General features: G+C 39.8%; 1 protein-coding gene across 1 annotated transcript in view; it reads left to right on the forward strand.

Annotated features, from left to right (window-relative positions):
* LACTB (lactamase beta) overlaps nucleotides 1-20,165 on the forward strand; it is a 42,724-nt gene extending 22,559 nt beyond the window's left edge. Inside the window, exon 6 of the mRNA XM_089671433.1 lies at nucleotides 12,307-20,165. Within this exon, the coding sequence (XP_089527559.1) occupies nucleotides 12,307-12,829 (523 nt within the window). The 3' untranslated portion in view covers nucleotides 12,830-20,165. The remainder of the gene's footprint in view (nucleotides 1-12,306) is intronic.
* Nucleotides 20,166-20,413: the final 248 nt, after the last annotated feature.

Below are 20,413 nucleotides of genomic sequence, written 5' to 3' on the forward strand. Positions count from 1 at the left end.
TTCTTTTTCTGAGCAGTGTTAGCTTCTAAAAAATATATAATATTATTGTAGATAAAGTGTGCATTATTTTGTAATTTGTCCTGTTTAACCAATTGCTTTCCAGAGGATTAACCCCCCCCCCTCCTCCGTTCCTGACCAGGCCATTTTTTGCGATACGGCGCTGCGATAGTTTAACTGACAATTGCACGGTCATACAACACTGTATATAAATAAAATTTCTATTTTTTTACACAAATAGAGCTTTCTTTTGGTGGTATTTTATCACCTTTTGCGGGGTTTTTTTTTGTGTGCTATAAACAAAAAAAATACCAACAATTTTGGAAAAAGAACCCCTATATATTTGACTTTTTGCTATAAAACATATCCAATAAAAAAAATCAAATTTCTTCATAAATTTAGACCAAAATTTCTTCTACTACATGTCTTTGCTAAATTTATATCCAAATAGTTGTATATTAATTGGTTTATGTGAAAGTTAGAGCATCTACAAATGGTGTGTGTGTGTATGTATGTATGTATGTATGTGTGTGTGTATGTATATATGTATGTGTATATGTGTGTGTGTGTGTATGTGTGTGTGTGTATGTATATATGTATGTGTATATGTATGTGTGTGTGTATGTATATATGTATGTGTATGTGTGTGTGTGTGTGTGTGTGTGTGTGTGTGTATATATGTGTATATATATATATATATATATATATATATATATATATATATATATATATATATATACACCGGATTTTGTTTTTCTTTAATACTCAGTGGAGGTGATCTTATAGCAGGACTGCAGCAGGAGTTCTGACACTGGGTAGGACTAACTGCCACTGACATCCCCAGTGACACTAATACAGTGATCAGTGCTAACAAAAAGCACGGACACTGTACTAATGACACTGGGGAAGAAGGGGTTAACATCTGGGGCAATCAAAGGATTAACTGTGTGTTGCGTGTGTTTTTACATTGTGTGCTCTTTTACTTGGGAGACATGCTGCTTTGTATCTCTCTGCTGTGCAGATATACAAAGCAGCATGTCCATGCTGACAGGAGAGAGATCTGTGTTGTTTACACACAGGTCTCTCCCCTGTCGGCTTTGCTGACGATCACCGAGTGCTGGCCAGGAATCGCTGGCCAAGACCTGGTGATAGACATCCCCAGCCACCAATAGCAGTGCGCCCCTACTGGGAAATGCAAATCACTTATATATACGATATTTTGCGCTGTCCTGTAGCAGTACTTCTGCTATAGGGCAGATGGCTAGTGGTTAAAATTACACTCAAATTATGACTGATACAAAGCATTACAAAGTTATTTACATACAGTGCATCCAGAAAGTACAGCGCTTCACTTTTGCCTCATTTTGTTATGTTACAGCCTTATTCCAAAATGGATTAAATTCATTTTTTTCCTCAACATTCTACAAACAATACCTCATAATGACAACGTGAAAGAGAAGTTCGTTTTTAAATCTTTGCAATTTATTGAAAATAAAAAATGAAAAAAAAAAACACGTACATTAGTATTCACAGCCTTTGTCATGACACTCAAAATTGAGCTCTGGTGCATCCAGTTCCCACTGATCATCCTTGAGATGTTTCCACAACTTGATTGGAGTCCACCTGTGGGAAATTCAGTTGATTGGACATGATTAGGAAAGGCATAAACCTGTCTATATAAGGTAAAATTAAAAACCCTCTTGGTGTCAGTAAATCTTCTCAATTCTTTTATTCCTTCGATGTAATAATCCAAACATATTGTCAGCTTCCACCGCGTACCTCCAAAAAATATATATAAAAAAACTAGATGGTGTATTATCCTCAATATATATTCAAATAATCAAAACCTATATATAAATATAAAGTAAATTGCCAATATGTGAATAACTGTGAATCATGTGACAATGTGAGACACCCCGTGAGCACTTTTAGTTTTTTTTAGGTTAGAAAAACACCAGTGTGCATGGAGCCTAGAGTTTTTTGGAGCGGCTTTCCAACAGAAAAAAAACTGCTCAACACTACTAAAACGCTCCTAACAGCTTTTTTTTTTTTTTTACCCTCTACTTGTACTGTAAAAATGCTAATAAACGCGCTAACACTCCTAAACGCTTCTGAATGCTACTAAAACGCTATTACCAGCTTTTTTTATCCAGTGTTTTTTGAGCTAAAAAAAATGTTTGTGTGCATGGAGCCTTAAGCGGAACTACATTCCCTTTGGCTCTAGGGATGCGGCATCCCGGAGCTTGCTGCCCACCCGCTGACATGGTCAGGCAGCCAGCTTTCAGGACTTGATCACCAGCCACTTTTATTGCCCGGGTGGGGATGACGCCTCATTCAGCCAGATTTGCCATTACCGTATCTGTACAGTGAGCAGCATTGCATAGCTGACTGTACAAGGGCAGACAGGCAGGTAAGTAACTTTAATGCAGAAGAGACAAAGCATGTCTCTTCTGCATTAAAAATCCTGCCTGTTCGCCCTTTTTCCTTTTTGGCCTAAAGTTCCTCTTTATTCTGGTTTTGATTAATCTGCACCAAATCGCTGTATGCTGAAAGGGGGGAGCAGGGCAGAAGGACTGGACTTGCTGCAAATGTCCTATGTACAATGATGACCTTATTTTGGTGTTTTATAACATGCCCAAAGTCTGGAACTGGTTAATGTGAAAATCAAATCTTTTCCGGTCATGTCAAGCATGGCCCTACTTCCTCCCACTTCCTGAACTTAGCTGTTGGTCAGTGAGGCAGTACATCAATTAAAGGGCCAATAAAAGCAGCACAGTGGCTGGGGCAGCACAGTGGCTAAATGGTTAGCACTTCTGCCTGGCAGTACTAGGGTTGTCGGTTCAAATCCCAGCCATGGCACCACCTGCCTGGAGTTTGCATGTTCTCCCTGTGACTGCGTGGGTTTCCTCCGGGTACTCCGGTTTCCTCCCACACTCCAAAGACATGCTGGTAGGTGAATTGGATACTGTCTAAATTGGCCCTAGTATATGTATGTATGAATGTGAGTTAGGGACCTTAGATTGTACACCCCTTGAGGGTTAGGGACTGATGTGAATGTACAATATATATGTAAAGCGCTGTGTAAATTGACAGCGCTATATAAGTACCTGAAATAATAATAAAAAGAGCAATAGGGAGGCAGGAGAGAGAACAAAAGTCAAAGTCTGCATATCACTTAACCTGGCTCTATAGTCATTTTGGTGACATGTTTACCTTAATGCTGAACTCCAAACAGAAATGTCCATCAGGCACTGCAACCCTTGCTTTTAATTCCTTTGATGCAGAAAATTAAAATACAGTATATTGAACCAAATACATTTCCTTCCTGCAAATCCATTACATTACAGATTTATATAGCACTTTATATGTTGTACATTCATACAAGTCCCTGCCTTCAAACTGCTTACAATAAAGGGTCCCTGTCTTACATGCATATACATACTAGGGCCAATTTAGAAAGCAGCAATTAAAGCGATTCTAAACCAGTACATTTTTTTTTTTTTTTTAAATAACAAACATGGGATACTTACCTTCTCTGTGCAAGGGTTTTGCACAGAGCAGCCCTCCCTAGCAAGCTGCTTGTTAGGGGGTGGGGTGGGAGGAGTACTTGTTTGGGCTCGCTCCAGAGCCCCGCTGCCTGCGCCATTCACAGTGCTGGATTGAGATCAGGTAAGTACTGGGGAGGGGGATCCTGGGCACAAGGTTTTTTTACCTTAATGCAGAGAATGTAGTAGGGTAAAAAACCATAAGGCTTTAGAACCACTTTAACTTAGCAGCTTGTCTGTGGAGTATGGGGTGAAACCAGAATGCTGGAAAACCTGGTGGGAATTCAAACCAAGGACCCTGTTGCTGGAAGACAGAGTGCTAACCACTAAGCCACTGTGCTGTTGTCCATCAGTCTACAGTTTTCTGTGACTGATGATACGATTTAAAATATTTTGCATACTGCTTGTACAAGTTAGGGCATGAAAACAAAAAGATGTTTTCAAAACTGCTGTCCTATTAAACACTGAATGCAAAGGTATTGTAGCCACCTGATGGCAGTGTAGAAGATTTTAACTTTTTAATGAATGCTTTGTAAGGTAAAAATGCACTTATTATGAGTGTTATTTTTCAACCATGACAATTTTAGTAAAAGAATAATAAATCGCCAATCACAGCACATGGGAGAATATTTACTATTTTCAAAGCTCATGTTAGATCCTAGCACTAGGAACTGTGAAAGTTTTTACAGAGAGGAACCCCTATCTTTTTTTTATTTTACAAATATGTAAAGTGAGATTAAACATTTCCTATGGAGAAGGGTTTATGTGTACCATGAGTGTAGGCAGCAACTATTCTGTAATTACATCGTTCAACCGTAGCTGGCTATTGCAACGCCTAATCCTCCCTCCACTCATTTCAGTAAATGGTGGAATATGTATTCAACCAGAAAGACAGCAGCATGTCATTGCACACTTCAGGCTTGAAGTTGAGGGTAGTCATGATATGCTGAATATGACCAGAGCATTGTGTCAGTGAGAGAGGCCACATTCTGTCTTCCTACACTGCAGCCTTCCTTCTTGACTGCATCCTGGGGTTCCAGACAACACCTGGTCCAGTGTTTTATGTTTTTACTTAGAATTCATTAAGATTGTTGTCTCCCTAAAAAAAAAAAAAAAAAAAAAAAAAAAATGATGGGCATGGAGGCCAGAACTTGTTGCTTTCATTTGTGCAACTGTGAAGAAGCAATGTGCAGTTAATACAGGACTCCAGGCAAAGACATGAGTTCAGGAAAAAAAAAAACAGCCATTAGAACAGTGGTTCTCAACCTTCCTAATGCCGCGACCCTTTAATACAGTTCCTCATGTTGTGGTGACCCCCAATCCTAAAATTATTTACCCAGTAATTATAATTCATGAAGTATCGTTTTACCTCCAATACTGCTGCTTTCAACACAGTAGCTGCTTTTAACAGAGTAGCTGCTTTCAGCACAGCAGCTGCTTTCTACACAGTAGCTGCTCTTTACACATCGGAAATATGTGTTTTCCGATGGTCTTAGGCGACCCCTGTGAAAGGATCATTCGACCCCTAAAGGGGTCACGACCCACAGGTTGAGAACCACTGCATTAGAAGGTGGCAGGATTACCTTCTGAACACCTTACAGTGGCTGCTTGGGGCTGCACTCTGAAAAATGATCCAACGCAGATCACTTTTTAGAGATTTGGCTAGTGTGAACCTAGTCTTAGATGAGGCTGCATCTTGGTTTAACAGTATTGCTCCTTGGGGCAGCTCCTTGAACAGAAGTGATGAGGCTTATTCACTATTTAGATGGAGAAGTGGTATAGAAAGTCACAAAACTGAGCTATGAAACACGTGTGTCACACTTCTATGTGGTTCATCTGTGTTTAGCCTGTTAGCCTGGAGTTTCACTTTGACTACTGCTTCTTGTTTCTTCCTTTTGAAAGAATCATCCAGATTATTCTGAGTTAAAACAATCTTTGTCATAAAAACAATTGCTTCAAGGTGTGCCAATAAAAAGCTTAAACATTACCGAATGGCGGAGGCACTGTGCATTACATAGCCAGCCTACCGTTAATTAAATTATATGTGCTTAGATTTCCTTTGATTAGTGTCAGATTTTATTTGCATTCTACTTTCCTTCTCACAATGCTGTTCTTGATGATTGTGGGTGTATGGAGAAGCACATAACATTCCAGAGAACCACACATCTGCATTACCTTTAGCAATGTCCTCTGCTGAACACCTGGGACTTCCTTGTCTGTCCAGTCTAAGATATCCAGACACAAGGCGGCAGAAATCTGCAGGAAAGAAAAGCAATCCACGCCCCAGGGCAGAGAGATGTATGAGAAACCCATTCACCAAAAAGGAATGCTAGTAGTGGTCAAGAAACCACAAGAAACATGCCACAATGGTGAATTTTTCTCTGACTCTGCACAATAAATATGTGTCCTAAAGTGACCCTCAACAAGTACATAATCAGGCTACTGTTACTGTCCTGAAATTATACCAGAAATCCAGCTCCCGCCACTGGAAAAGAACTTGATTATCCACTCAGCAAGATCTGGCTAAAAAAAAAGACGTTTTGTGCTGCATGCTGCGAAAAGTGCAATCTGTAGTGCTCTTTTCTAGACATTTGTGAAAAGAGAACCTTTTTTTTTTTTTTTTTGAGTTTAATTTGACAAAAGTTTGAAACTGATTGGCATCTTCTAGAAGCTGGATAGTGCATACTTTCAAGCCACTCATAAATGTGCTCCTCTGGGTTTAAAGCTTTTAGTTATAGTGAAATGTGTATTTCTCTAGTAAGAGCTTTAAATTCTATTTCTTGTATAAAAAAAAAAAAAAAAGAACATTGATAGTGGGAAAAATTTCAGAATTGTTTTCTTTTTTAACTTTACACACAAAGCTTTGTAGCAACTTGATGCCCAAAATTACAAATGATCCATGTCCTCTATACCAAACCCCTACATTTATTCAGTTCTGAACTTGGTATTCTAATACAGAATTTGACTGACACCTGCTGGCTGTTTTTTGGAATTTCTGTTTCATGGGTTTTCTAGAATGAGCCTAAAGATTTTTTTTTTCTAAATCTCACATTAATTTATTACAAGTACTTATATAACTCTGTAAATGTATGCAGCGCTTTACATATATATTGCACATTTACATCAGTCCTTGCCCTCAAGGAGCAATTAATCTAAGGTCCCTAATTCACATTCATATATACACATACTAGGGCCAATTTAGACAGGAGCCATTTAACCTACCAGCATGTCTTTGGATTGTGGGAGGAAATCGGAGTACCCAGAGGACACCCACGCACAGGGAGAACATGAAAAAGCAAAGCAGGTAGTGCCGTTGTTGGGATTCAGACCAACAAACCTAGTGCTTCTAAGCAGAAGGGCATTGTCACAGCCTTATAGTATGCAAAGACCACCAGTGACACTGTGGAAGTTTATAGAGAGTTGTTACAGGATACAAACCAATGGCCACTAGAGTCCAGAGAATCAGTCATTTCTGGTTCATGGCTAAAATCAGTCTGATTATTCTAGAGCTTGGCAAATGTTGAGTAAATGTATTCTCCCACAATGATTACAAATGTGTGTATAAAGAGAGCATTGACTTGCAGTTAGAAAACCTCCTTAAAATGTAGATAATTGTTATGGCCTATGGTACACTACCGAAAGAACAGAAATGTACTGTGACTAGTAGTTGTCCCACACTTTAAAAACTCTGAATGTGCACTCACATTAAATTTTATTTTTTTTTCTTGTAAAGTTTAGTCGAAAGTAACTTTTTGATTTACTTTTTATCATGATGATATTTCATGTTTTCAATTTGTAGATTCTCTATTAGGTAGTTTTCTTTATGTCTAACAACCTCAGAGAAGACCTGTAAAGGAAACTTGTGCTGAAAGAAATGTGGAGGCTGTCATGCTGATCCTGTGGCTTCAATGAGTCAGGGACTCAAAACAAGTTTGCATATCGTGTTTTGACAGCTCTCTAAAACTTACTGAATCATCCTTCTTGGTCAGTGACTTAGTAAGTGCTTAAGTTTCTTCACTATAGCTCACAGAATTAGCTGTCACTTTCCCCAAAGTTAACGGAAAAGTTGTTTCTTTTAAGAAACTAAAAAGAAACGTTGTTTGCAACCCCCCCCCCCCTTTCCTGACCTGCCAGGCTGCATGCTCTGAAAAGGGTCTGGTATGGATTTTGGGGAGGACCCCCATGCCATTTTGTTTTAAATTTTGGCGTGGGAATTCCCCTCAAAATCCATACCAGACTTGAAGGGCTTGGTATGGATGGGAAGGGGGACCCCACGCAGTTTTCTTTAATTTTTTTAATTGCCGGCAATTCTTTTACATTCAGCTGTCAGTGGGGAACCCCGCTGACAGTGGAAATATTAACACATGGTTGTCACTACTAAAATGCCGCATGACTTGATAAAATAACTCATGCGGTATTTATTAGTGTTTACTTTTTTCTGATCTCCGGAACAGATTAATTGTTTTTCAATGCATTCCTATGGGAAACGGCGTTTCGGTTTAAGAATTTTTTGCTATAGGAAAAGTTCTGCAGAACAAATTAAATTCTTAAACCGAGGTATTACTGTGTATGTGTGTGTGTGTATATATATATATATATATATAAATATCCCTGCAGTGCTTATCCTATATCTGCCCCTGATTCAGTGCCTTTCCTCTCCTGCTGTTTACCTAAGGATTACCCCAGAGCTGGAACACCCCTCCCTGCTTCCATTGCCCTTGCAGGAAGGAACATGTAACTAGAGAGTTCTTGTTTAGGGCAAACACCACCCACTGTTCCTGATTACCTATGGCTAACTTGGATTACTAACTGCTGAGATAAAAGGATAGGCCACTTAGAGATTGTATTTTTTTATTAACAGTGCCTGTTTAATGAAGTTTTTTTTTTTTTTTATTGAAAGAGCATTTTGTTCTTTTTAGCTTAACAAATTAATGCTATGGTGTTCCTTTTTGGCATTTTTGTCCCAGTAGTTACATAGCTAACTATACAGAGAGTTTGAAGTTACAGATCTTTCCTTGGGATCCAAACATGCTCCTGTTGTAATAAATATTTTACAAATTATTTACAGTCTAAACCAGAGAAATTTAAGCTTTGAAAGGCTGCACAATAATATGTAAATTGCTGAAGAATTTGAGTTTCAAAATCACTATGCAAATCATTTCACTGCAGAAAAGTACAGTGCCAAACCAGGAGGAACATGTGAGGATACACTGTATGTGGGAGTTTCTGTCTGGTTCATATGTGAAGTGCATGCTTCAGAGCTGTGATCCTGATGTTCGCTTCACTACCTGACATGGCACAAGTATTCAGGACAAGTGTTGTCGCTTTTCAGGCATCATTGGAACACTAGATATTATAGCCTGGATGAAAGCATATATACAGTATATTTAGTGCCCAGTCATACCAGTGTGATTCCAGGTGCAATTTGTGAATTGAAATCGCATCTAGTGAATGTGTCTTAACATCTGCAATTTGCGGCAACGTGATTTCTAAAGTAGTTCTTGCATTACTTTTTCTGCAGTTTTGTTGTGATTTCACATACATAGAATACAATGGAAATCGCACTGCAAATTGCAAGAAACCGTTGAAAATATTCACAAGTGGCAATAAAGTCTTCAGAAATTGTACTTGAAATTTCACACAAATCACAGCGGTGTGATTGGTGACTCAAATACATATGTATACCTACAGTGCCGGGTGCTCTTAATTGAGTCATTCTGTTTCCTTATGCCTGCATTACATGCAGATCAGGGATGCAGAATCCCTGATATACTGCTGGTCAGGAAGTACTCAGAATTTACAACTTTTAGTTTCCTTTTTAGTTCTTTATTTTAACTTTTCAAAAGTACATACACGAAGAACACTCTTGGCTAAACAAGTATTCTGGAGCCAATATATAACCATACATAGTAAACAAATGTACCCCATCATTAACTATAGCCTATATAGAGAATGTCAATTATAAGATACTGCTTTCAATTTCAAGACCTACATACCTAACCTAGACCACCCCTGCAACTACAAAACAAGGAACCTAAAAAGCCAAAAATCTAGAGGAGCGTGAGGGAGAAAAAAAAGGGTGGGGGGGGGGGGGGGGGCAACAAACTGTGTGTAATCTAAGTGGCCACAGAAACTGGCAACCATGATATCTCTATATTCAGGGGAGTACATGAAGTCCATTCAGCAGAACCATTTTTTTTTTTTTTTACAATATTCCTCCTGATGGTTGGTGGAGGATATCAAATTCTCCGTCCTGAGTCTTGTATATTCTGGCAAACCAGAACCACAGCCAAACTGATGGCAAAGTGGTCTGCTTCCATTACAGTGATATACAAGTGTTAGCTGCATTCAATAAGTGCAGCAAAAGCGAACGCCTATAATATTTCAGTAACATTTGTGTTTAAATGGAGGAGGAAGACTGCTTCCTCCATAGGCATCTATATATCTGTCATTTTAAAGATCCAGTGGCGAGCCTGGGTCTAAAAGGACATAAGCCCAGGACAAGACCAGAAGACATGAAGCATGGTGCCCTCCTCCTTATAGCACCTCCAATAGAGCGGAGACCTCTGTGGGAAAAGCTTGTGAAGGGTCGCCGGGAATCTATACCACCTGGTTAAGAATGCATAGCTCGTCTCCTGCGTTTTACAAGATCTCAAGACCTTGTGTGACATTTCAATGATTCTACCCAGTTGCTGAACTGAGAATTTACCACTTTTGAGTTTTCTTAAAAGATATTCTTATTATTGTGGTTTGTGTAAGATTCCACCTGTTACACCGTAGCTGACACTTGAATTCATTATAAACAGGATAAATCAGGGACCTGCAGTTTCTTGAGCTATGCTCCTTTCCATCCGGAAGTGGCTCACAGTGCTCCTGGGCTCACACAGGAACTGAATGAACTGAAGTCTGGAAGGGGAGCCAACCATGCTACATTGTCCGCATGTAGAAGTGATTGGACAGGTCAACCTCCCATCCATCACTTCTACAGAATATAGCAAAGCAGAGCTTGCTAAGACCAGGACCCCAATTATACAGTGCCTTGAAAAAGTATTCATACCCCTTGAAATTTTCCACATTTTGTCATGTTACAACCAAAAATGTAAATGTATTTTATTGGGATTTTATGTGATAGACCAACACAAAGTGGCACATAATTGTGAAATGGAAGGAAAATGATAAATGGTTTTCAAAATTTTTTACAAATTAATATCTGAAAAGTGTGGCGTGCATTTGTATTCAGCCCCCCGAGTCAATACTTTGTAGAACCACCTTTCACTGCAATTACAGCTGCAAGTCTTTTTGGGGATGTCTCTACCAGCTTTGCACATCTAGAGAGTGAAATTGTTGCCCATTCTTCTTTGCAAAGCTCAAGCTCTGTCAGATTGGATGGAGAGCGTCTGTGAACAGCAATTTTCAAGTCTTTCACATATTCTCAATTGGATTTAGGTCTGGACTTTGACTGGACCATTCCAACACATGAATATTCTTTGATCAAAACCATTCCATTGTAGCTCTGGCTGTACGTTTAGGGTCGTTATCCAGCTGGAAGGTGAACCTCCTCCAGTCTCAAGTCTTTTGCAGACTCTAACAGGTTTTCTTCTAAGATTGCCCTGTATTTGGCTCCATCCATCTTCCCATCAACTCTGGCCAGCTTCCTGTCCTTGCTGAAGAAAAGCATCCCCACAATATGATGCTGCCACCCCCATGTTTCACGGTGGGGATGGTGTGTTCAGGGTGATTTGCAATGTTAGTTTTCTGCCACACATAGCATTTTGCTTTTAGGCCAAAAAGTTAAATTTTGGTCTCATCTGACCAAAGCACTTTCTTCCACGTTTGCTGTGTCCCCCACATGGCTTCTCACAAACTGCAAACGGGACTTCTTATGGCTTTCTTTCAACAATGGCTTTCTTCTTGCCACTCTTCCATAAAGACCAGATTAGCAGAGTTCATGACTAATAGTTGTCCTGTGGACAGATTCTCCTACTTGAGCTGTGGATCTCTGCAGCTCCTCCAGAGTTACCATGGGCCTCTTGGCTGCTTCTCTGATTAATGCTCTCCTTGCCTGGCCGTCAGTTTAGGTGGATGGCCATGTCTTGGTAGGTTTGCAGTTGTGCCATACTCTTTCCATTTTCAGATGATGGATTGAAAAGTGCTCCGTGAGATGTTCAAAGCTTGGGATATTTTTTTATAACTTAACCATGCTTTAAACTTCTCCACAAATTTATCCCTGACTAGTCTAGTGTTTTCCTTGGCCTTCATGATGCTGTTTGTTCACTCATGTTCTTTAAAAAACCTCTGCGGGCTTCACAGAACAGCTGTATTTATACTGAGATTAAATTACACACAGGTGGACTCTATTAATTAGGTGACTTCTGAAGGCAATTGGTTCCACTAGGTTTTAGTTAGGGGTATCAGATCAAAGGGGGCTGAATACAAATGTACGCCACACTTTTCAGATATTTATTTGTAAAAAATTTTGAAAACCATTTATCATTTTTCTTCCACTTCAAAATTATGTGCCACTTTGTGTTGGTCTATCACATAAAATCCCAACAAAACACATTTATGTTTTTCGTTGTAACATGACAACATGTGGAAAATGTCAAGGGGTATGAATACTTTTTCAAAGCACTGTATACCATGTCATAGGCACCCGTTGCCTTGTGGATGATACAGACCTGTTAGAGGGAGATAATAAATGTTTCCCATTGTCAGAAGACTGAGGCTTAATTTTTTTTTCTTTTGTTTTGTTTTTTTTCTACAGATTTTACATCTTTAGCGACAAGAAGCGGCTTGTGAACAGTCCATATGTTGATAACTCCTACAAATGGGCTGGTGGAGGTTTCTTGTCCACTGTGAGTGATCTTCTGTCGTTCGGCAATATCCTCCTTTATAGTTACCAGGCCCAATATACAACTGGGATTCTTCCAGGATACCTTAAATCGGACACCATCAGCATGCTGTGGAGACAAGTCCCCAATACTGAGATGTCTTGGGACAAAGATGGGAAATATGCTATGGGCTGGGGAGCTGTGGATAGCAAACAGGATTATGGGCAGTGTAAGCTTCAGAAACATTACATTTCCCACACAGGAGGGGCAGTCGGAGCTAGTAGTGTCTTATTAATTATGCCGGACGATGATCCCAGGTTATGGGACAGTCCAACAGTGATCCCACCAAGAGGTATTGTGGTGACTATAATAGTCAATATGCAGCAAACGGGGCTCAACACCACCGCTTTAAAGATTGCATTGGAATTTGAGAAAGCCAAGTTAGACAAGTTATAAAAATTGAATGAAACTATACACTTTATTAATGCAGTTCTGCACATTTTTTATGACTATGCACAAGTTACAGATGTATGCTGAGGATCACAGAAAAAAGAGGAAAGTCTAGTTTATTTAACTCTGTAATAGAAGTGCAGTGTATAATAACACCAGCCAAAAATAACACACAGGGTGCAGAAGGGACAGATCTCTCTTGTATCGTTACCTACTACATTTAGCTGTACATTTAATGTTTTTTAATGATATTTTTAAACTGATACAAGGTTAGGAAGAAGAAATTTGTAACTTGACATGCTCAGAAAAACAAAGGCGTTAGTGCTGTTATCAGGATGCTGGTCTTACTATGAAAAAGTAAAAACCACACCCTTCTGTATAAATGTTAACACCGCATTTTAACGTTTTTCATGTATTGCATGTGTGCCAATGTGGGAATCAAATTCTAAGGCTTTATTTGTGGTTGTGCCTCAGACTGTTTACCTCTTCTCTAGAGTATACCTATTATAGCAGGTTTTTTTAATGGTTTCTATACAAATAATGTGGTACTTGTCAGAAATGCACAACTGTTGTCTGGTAGCACACTTGTACATAAATCACTGACACCATATGCTGTGTCATCTATGCACAGTATCTATAGCCACTAGTTTGTTTTTTTGGATAGAGTATGGAATGATTAAAGCCCCATCAGTATTTGGTTTGCTGTATATGTTCTGGGAGATTTTCCTTCACTTTCTGTCATGCACACACCACAGGAAGTAGGAGGAAATCTCCCACAGAGAAATAGGCCATCCTCTCTTATGCAGGCCATACATGGTTCTAATTCCGAACGATTTTTCGTCCGAAAATCGGAAACGTCATTCCCTTAGTAATTCGATGGTGCCATCTTTGATTTTGAAAATCAGCCGACCAAGTCATAAAGTTCACCCCATATAACATGCAAAACTTCTGTTCCTTCTAGGTCATGGCTCATGCGCATATTCTTTTTGGAAAAACGATCATACGATTTGACCATCATTGAGTTGAAAATCGGTCATTTTTCACGAGTCTTCCAACATACTCGATCACCGAAAAGGGGAGGAAGCACGAAAATCGGCCGATGCCATTGACCCACTAACAGAGCGAATATCGTCTGATTATTGTTAGGCCCGATTTTGGGACGAAAAATCAGTCGATGTTCGACCCATGTATGGCCAGCCTTAGACCTAGTTCACACAGGCTTCAGTTTGTAGAAGAGCAGTGTAAACAGCAAGATTTTTTATGAAGCTTTCCACAAGCTTTAAGTGGCTTACTTGAAGCCTTTAAAGCACCATTCAGGTCCTGTATAAAAATGCTATACACAGATCTTAAAGAGGTATTAAACCCAAAGGTTTATTATATTGCAGCTTACCAATTCTTAGATGTGATGGCTGCATTTGTGTTCTTTTTTAGGCTCTTTCATTGGTCTATTTTCATCTGGTGATCCAGCCAGTAAATCTTGTTTCCTTTCAATAGAACAAGCTCTATTCCAGAAATATCAGTTTATAGGAATGAGACAAACCATTTACCACTGACAGGGGTGCTTACAATGGCTGTTTTTTATGTATTCATGTAAACCTTTATCCCAAAAGGAAAAAACCTGCTTGCTGTAAATTAATATAACGTGTGGTCTGGAGTTTGGTACATTCACCCCCCACCCCCCACCCCCCAGGACTGACAATGCTGCTGTCTTCTGGCCCCCTGTGTTCCTTTATCCAGAGTGGAGGAACTCTAATACAGAAGGTGTGTTGCTGGCCAGATCACCAGGTGAAAACAGAGGGTGAAAAAGGATACAAAAAGAAAACTAACAGAGCCACCACATCTAATACTCGGTAAGCTGCAGTATATTATATTTTTTGTTTTGGGCTTAATACAGCTTTAAACACACAGCTTTGTCTGTATTTTTCTGAAAGAACTCAATATAAGTAAACTAAATTTGAACACTATCTGTCTCAAAGTGTAGATTTTGAACTTGCCTTCTCCATTGTATGTTTAAAGTGACAGCAACCCCATTAAGATCTGGGTTTAACATTCCCAAATAGGAGCTGGCAGGTGCTTTAGACCTAGTTTAGACTTGGTGGTGGGCAGTAAAACAGGCATTTGAGCTTTGTTTTGTCACCCACCCAAGCTGCAAAGATATCCATATAGGGCTTTAATCGCATTGCGGCAAAAATGATTCCCCACCACATTCAGCAGACAGTACCATCCACCAAATGTGATCAATTCAATTGAATAGGGAAATTGTGTACAATGCATGTGGTTTTGGTTTAGGCTTTTAGGGATTAAACAGTCCTTGATGAGACAACAAACGTATCTTCATTGGACGATATCTTCTCTCCTTTTGTTCTGGTAACAATAACATTTTGGATTTTCTGCTTCTTTCTGTCCCAGTGCCAAGGGTTACTATGACAAATAGATATGGTGGATCTCCCTGGTAGGGGAACACGGCATTTAAAGCTTTTTAGGGGTTCTAATCCTTCCCCACTCCATCCATACCTTAGGAAAAAACTTTGGTGATGGATATATCTACATTCTTGTGTTTAAAAAAAAAACGGCAACCCTTTAAAAAGAACAACAAAAAAACCTCAAGGACCTTGTAGCTATATGATTTAAAGTGAAGCTATACCTGTAAAGGAAGACTTTCTAGCTGCCTCTGCCACTGAGCCCTGCAACTCTCACTGATTCCTCCCATTGCCAAATACAGTAGTGACATGGAAGTCAGCAGGAGGAACTGGTAAGAATGGCGGGTGGGGGACACTAGTATGCAGATAACGACCATCTTGATAGGTTGGCAGCTCAGCTCTTCCTCTTTGCTTGCCTTTCTATTGGTTAAGGAAGCCACCCCATAATAAGTGATAGGCATATAGTTAGAACGGGGGGGAGGCCAGAAGCAAATGCCCTCATGAGGCAGTTGCGATTTGCATATCAAACTATTTTTTTTACTTGCTTTTGGATGTTCAGGGTGAAATTGAAGCTGCAGTTCAGGTGCCTAAAGATCACTGTAATAACTCCTAAAGTGTTACTAAACCCACAACAGTAAAATCAGTCTGTATATGCAGTAAAGCATGCTTGTTATACTCACTGTGGAAGCTAAGGGCTTAATCCTCTGCATTGTGTAAAAAAAGGCCATTTGATCCTGTTTTCTGTGCTCCTCATCTTGTTCAAATGTCCACCTGATAACAGACTGAACCCATAGTGACATGTACATGCTCAGTTTAGTGGGGGTTTTTTCTTGGGAAAGTGCATGTGATCAGCACAGGGCCAATCATCACTGTACAGAGGTCAGGGGTTCTGCATCCTTCTAGAGCAGAAAGAAACTCCTCCTACAAGCTTTAACCAGTGCTCTGCTGAAGTCACAAGACTGCTCTAACTGCTGATGAGAAAAGGTATTTAGCAGTTTATATTTACTAAAATAATTGCACTTCCATGTTGTGTGTACTGTGGGAGACCAGATATAGTGAATGCAGGGTCCTGGGTTTAGTAACACTTTAAGGCCACGTTTACATATTCTCTGTTTGGGTATGTTCATAAAGACCTGCTTACTGCACCTTCCATATTTATGAATGGTAACATGCAGAGCTATGAATGTAACCCAACTGGCTTTTCAATAACCTAACTCCAGCTTTAGTCTAAATAGTTTTGTAGCAAAGCTGTTAAAAATCAATATTTTTTTCTTTTATTTGAGAAAAGAAAAAACGTGAAATCTATCTGCTGTCAGCAACATTTAAGCTCAGATTTTCTTTCCTTTGCTTTTCATAGTCCAGTTAGTGTGTTTATTGCAGAAAGTGTATTCCGTAAAATCTTTACATACAGGCTTTTTAGTATAGCAATGCATTTCATTGTAACCAGATCAGAAGGCAAGCACAGATTTGTGGCACTCTGCACTGCTTTAGGCCCCATTCACATGTGGTGACATACTGTGTGCTGAGCCGTCTTTTACAGGTATAGGGATATACAGGCGTTGCGTGCATCCCTTGCCTGCGTCCTTTTTAGTCTATTAGTACATGCGCCTCCATGATCTTGAAAACACACAGGGACAGAGTGGCTTTGCAGTCACCTGCTGTCTGGGGCATGGGGAACCACACCCTGCGGGGCTCCAATGAGGGAAAATTGCAGGCTCTGCATACTTTTAGCCCCGGTTCACATTGGTTTGGCTTTGAATTTGCGCTAATTCAGCGCGATTTCAAAGCCGCATATCAGTGTGATTTGCACTGCCGACTTCATTGCAGCTTGCAACTTCATATAATAGAAGTCTATGCAAGTCCCAATGAAATCGGCAAAAAGTAGTGCAGGAACCTTTTTCATAATTGCTGCGACATGAGATATGAACGGTTCTATTGCCAGCAATGGGATGCGACTTGTCATGAGATTTGGAACGGTCAAATTGCATGACGAGTCGCACCAGTGTGAACCGGGGCTTAGATATGATTTCCTTTGAGAGTATCTCATCAAAAATGACATTTTTGTTGTAGGGAATATTCAAAATTTAATTTGTATCTTACTGCAGACTTATAGGAAAATCAGTGAGCCAATCACACGAGGAGGAAATGACATTTTCAGGGGGTGTTCTGTACACCATCTGTTTACAGAACGCCTCCAAGCTGCCATATTGCATTTTACATAGAATGACAGGGCTGCAGATTGAAAAGGAAAGGCAATTTTAAATAACAGTCAATTTGTAATGACTTTAGTCGCAATACACTATATTATTGTTTTTTTGTTTGCTCATTTTTTCCCACAAAAGCGGAGTTACCCTTTAATGGTTCACCCACCTGTACAATACACTAGTTCTCTACTCTTTTTGGAAGGTATATGTAAACACAAAACTTTTTTTTTTTTTGGATAGAATAGGCTAAGATGAACCCCTCCACTAGGGAGATTCACCCCTCTCTCTATCCTGTGACCGTTATCACTGGGAATAATAGGAAAAAACAAACTTTTAAGTTGCCATTAGAAAAGGAGTAGAGGAGAAATTTTCCAATGGGGAGACTTGTTGAGGTGACGACTGGCTACAAGCGGTTTCCTCTTGGTTGTGGTTGCAAGGACAAGTTTTAACTTAATCTATCCAAAATTTAAAAAAAAAAGTTTTGTCTATAGATATACTTCAAGGCCACATGGACTATTTGGCCTGTCAGTGCCAAATCCCAGGGTTTTTCGACTGCAGGCAGTGTCCAGCCCTTCTGGCAAAATCTGTTGAAGGCTAAAATATGCAGCAGCTGGATGCATTACTCATTTTTAGGGCCATGTGCAGGTTTTCTGCATTCGGTACATACATCCCTAAATCCATACCACCAGGGGCGTATTTACCACACTTAGGGCGGCATTTTTCAGGGGGGCAGCACCTCCCCCCAGAAGGGATGAAAGAAGGGAAGCACGCACCATGGGAACCAGGTGGGATCTGAGAGAGGCTGCTTGATGGTGTATGTAGAGCCTGGCTCTTATTCCCGGGGATGTCCAGGGCTATAAAGATGAGTGTATCGCTGGGGGGGGCTAGTGGAAGGCTGTCCCAGGTGAGGGACAGGGATGGTGTTGGTCAATGTCAGGCTCTGTTTGTGGGAGGGGGAAGGGGGGTTGTGTTGGTCGGTGTCCATGGGAGCAGACAATTTTTGTGTTGCCTAGTGCAGCACAATACCTAAATATAACACGGTAAACACAAGTACTTGCTTGGTGCAGTGTCCAGCCGCTATGTACCTCAGCGCGTCATAGACATTGGCAGTGGGACTGGGTACTGCTCCTGTGCCTCCGCAATGACCCAAAACCAGAATTTGATGCTGATAGGCCAAATCACCCATGTAAACGTAGCCTCAAGCAGAACTGCAGTGATGTCATTGGCATTTAAATGTTTACATATACTTAACAGTAGCTAACTTCTTTAGTTACATCCACTGTAGAGCAAGCCCTTAGATATTAGAAGACTGGCAGGCTGTCAGCTCACTGGGAGCCAGGAAGGGGGATGAGAGCTGAGCTATGGAGCCAAAGTAAACTAAAATTGAGAAGCTTTAACTGCAGCTTTGATGATGAATTGCTCCACAGTGGCTGGAGCTACATAGATCAACGAGAGCTTGTTTTAAAGTGTAATTACTGCTTGTTAAGAATATGTAAATATTTCCATAACATGAGCACAGTTCTATGATAAAGTGTCACCAAAAGCAAACATTTTTTGGTAATTTTGGATAGAATAGAGAGGTATTAGAACCTTTTGTCAGGTTTTATTGCTGTCTGTGGCCCTGTTAGGGAGATTCACCCTCTCTAGTTGTCCTGTTTACCATTATCATTGAAAGTAAAAGAAAATCCCAAATTTTAGGTTGACATCAGAACAGTAATAGAGGGGAAATTTTCTAATGGGGACACGAAAAGAAAAAAAAACCAAACGCTATCCAAAATTAAGAAAGGAAAAAAAAGTGCCTTTAGGATAGGGCTACTCATTGATTGACATCTCAGGAGAGCAATCTCTGTATCACACTACTATTGTTAGCCACTAGATGAGATTTTCAGTAGTTTGACTGTACAATTGATCTCTCTGTACTGGAATTTATTTGCATATGAGATTTTTTTTTTTTTCCACTTGGAGTTCAAAACCACACAAAGAGGGCTATGTCTCCTACCAGTTCTCAAGAGTCATTAATACTGCACAGAGCAACTGACAGCATAACCTGTTCAAGCAAGTTGACCAGAAAAAAAGTGAATGTAAATTCCACACATTTGTTTTACAATTGAGAAATGAATGCAATAACATTATCTATTTGTTGTTAACTGTCAACTAATGGGTATGAGACAGGCCGGATCAACCTCCAGCATTGATGATCATCTAAAACCAGCAGCTGTCAAGAATTTACTAGTACCAGCAGTTTATAGAACACAATCCTGAAGATATATACACACACACCTGTTTACCATCACCAATGTGCAAATGTATTCAGTGTTGCCTTTTTTTGAACACAAAAGATGTTAGAAACCGTGGACTGCCATCCTAAAGAAGCCTCTTCTGGACAGAGGTGGGGTTCAAATATCATTATACCACAAAGCAGTGAGCTGGTGTATATTTGTGCATTGACATATACTGCATTAGACAGCTCATTCAGAATGAAAAGGCTGCAATACACCTTCACGCATGATGAAATAAGTGTGCAGTTTTCACAGCAAAAGTGTACTGGGGTGCCATTTACAAAGAAAGGCAACACAAAGCACAAGTGTGTTGTTGCAGTAATGCGCAAGTTTACGTCAATGTGTGTGTGAATGGACCATAACTGAATGACAAGTAATTTGCTAAAGCACTGTGTATCAAACCTTTGCTGCTTATTAATAAAATACTGTTTAAATCTTTTGAATTTGTTGTTGTATTTCAGTACTGCTGATCTCCTGCATCCTCTTTAACCACTTGCCTACCGGGCTCTTTTACCCCCTTCCTTTTTCAGCGTTGTCGCACTTTGAATAACAATTGCGTGGTCATGCAGCACTGTACCCATATGAAATTTGAATCTTTTTTTTTCACACAAGTAGAACTTTCTTTTGGTGATAATTAATAGTCACTGTTTGTTTGTTTTTTTAATTTTTGCTCTTTTTTTTGTTTAT

Source organism: Staurois parvus, unplaced genomic scaffold, assembly GCF_062004578.1.
Source record: "Staurois parvus isolate SC_StPar_1 unplaced genomic scaffold, SC_StPar_1.0 ptg000105l, whole genome shotgun sequence".
NCBI classification, from domain to species: domain Eukaryota; kingdom Metazoa; phylum Chordata; class Amphibia; order Anura; family Ranidae; genus Staurois; species Staurois parvus.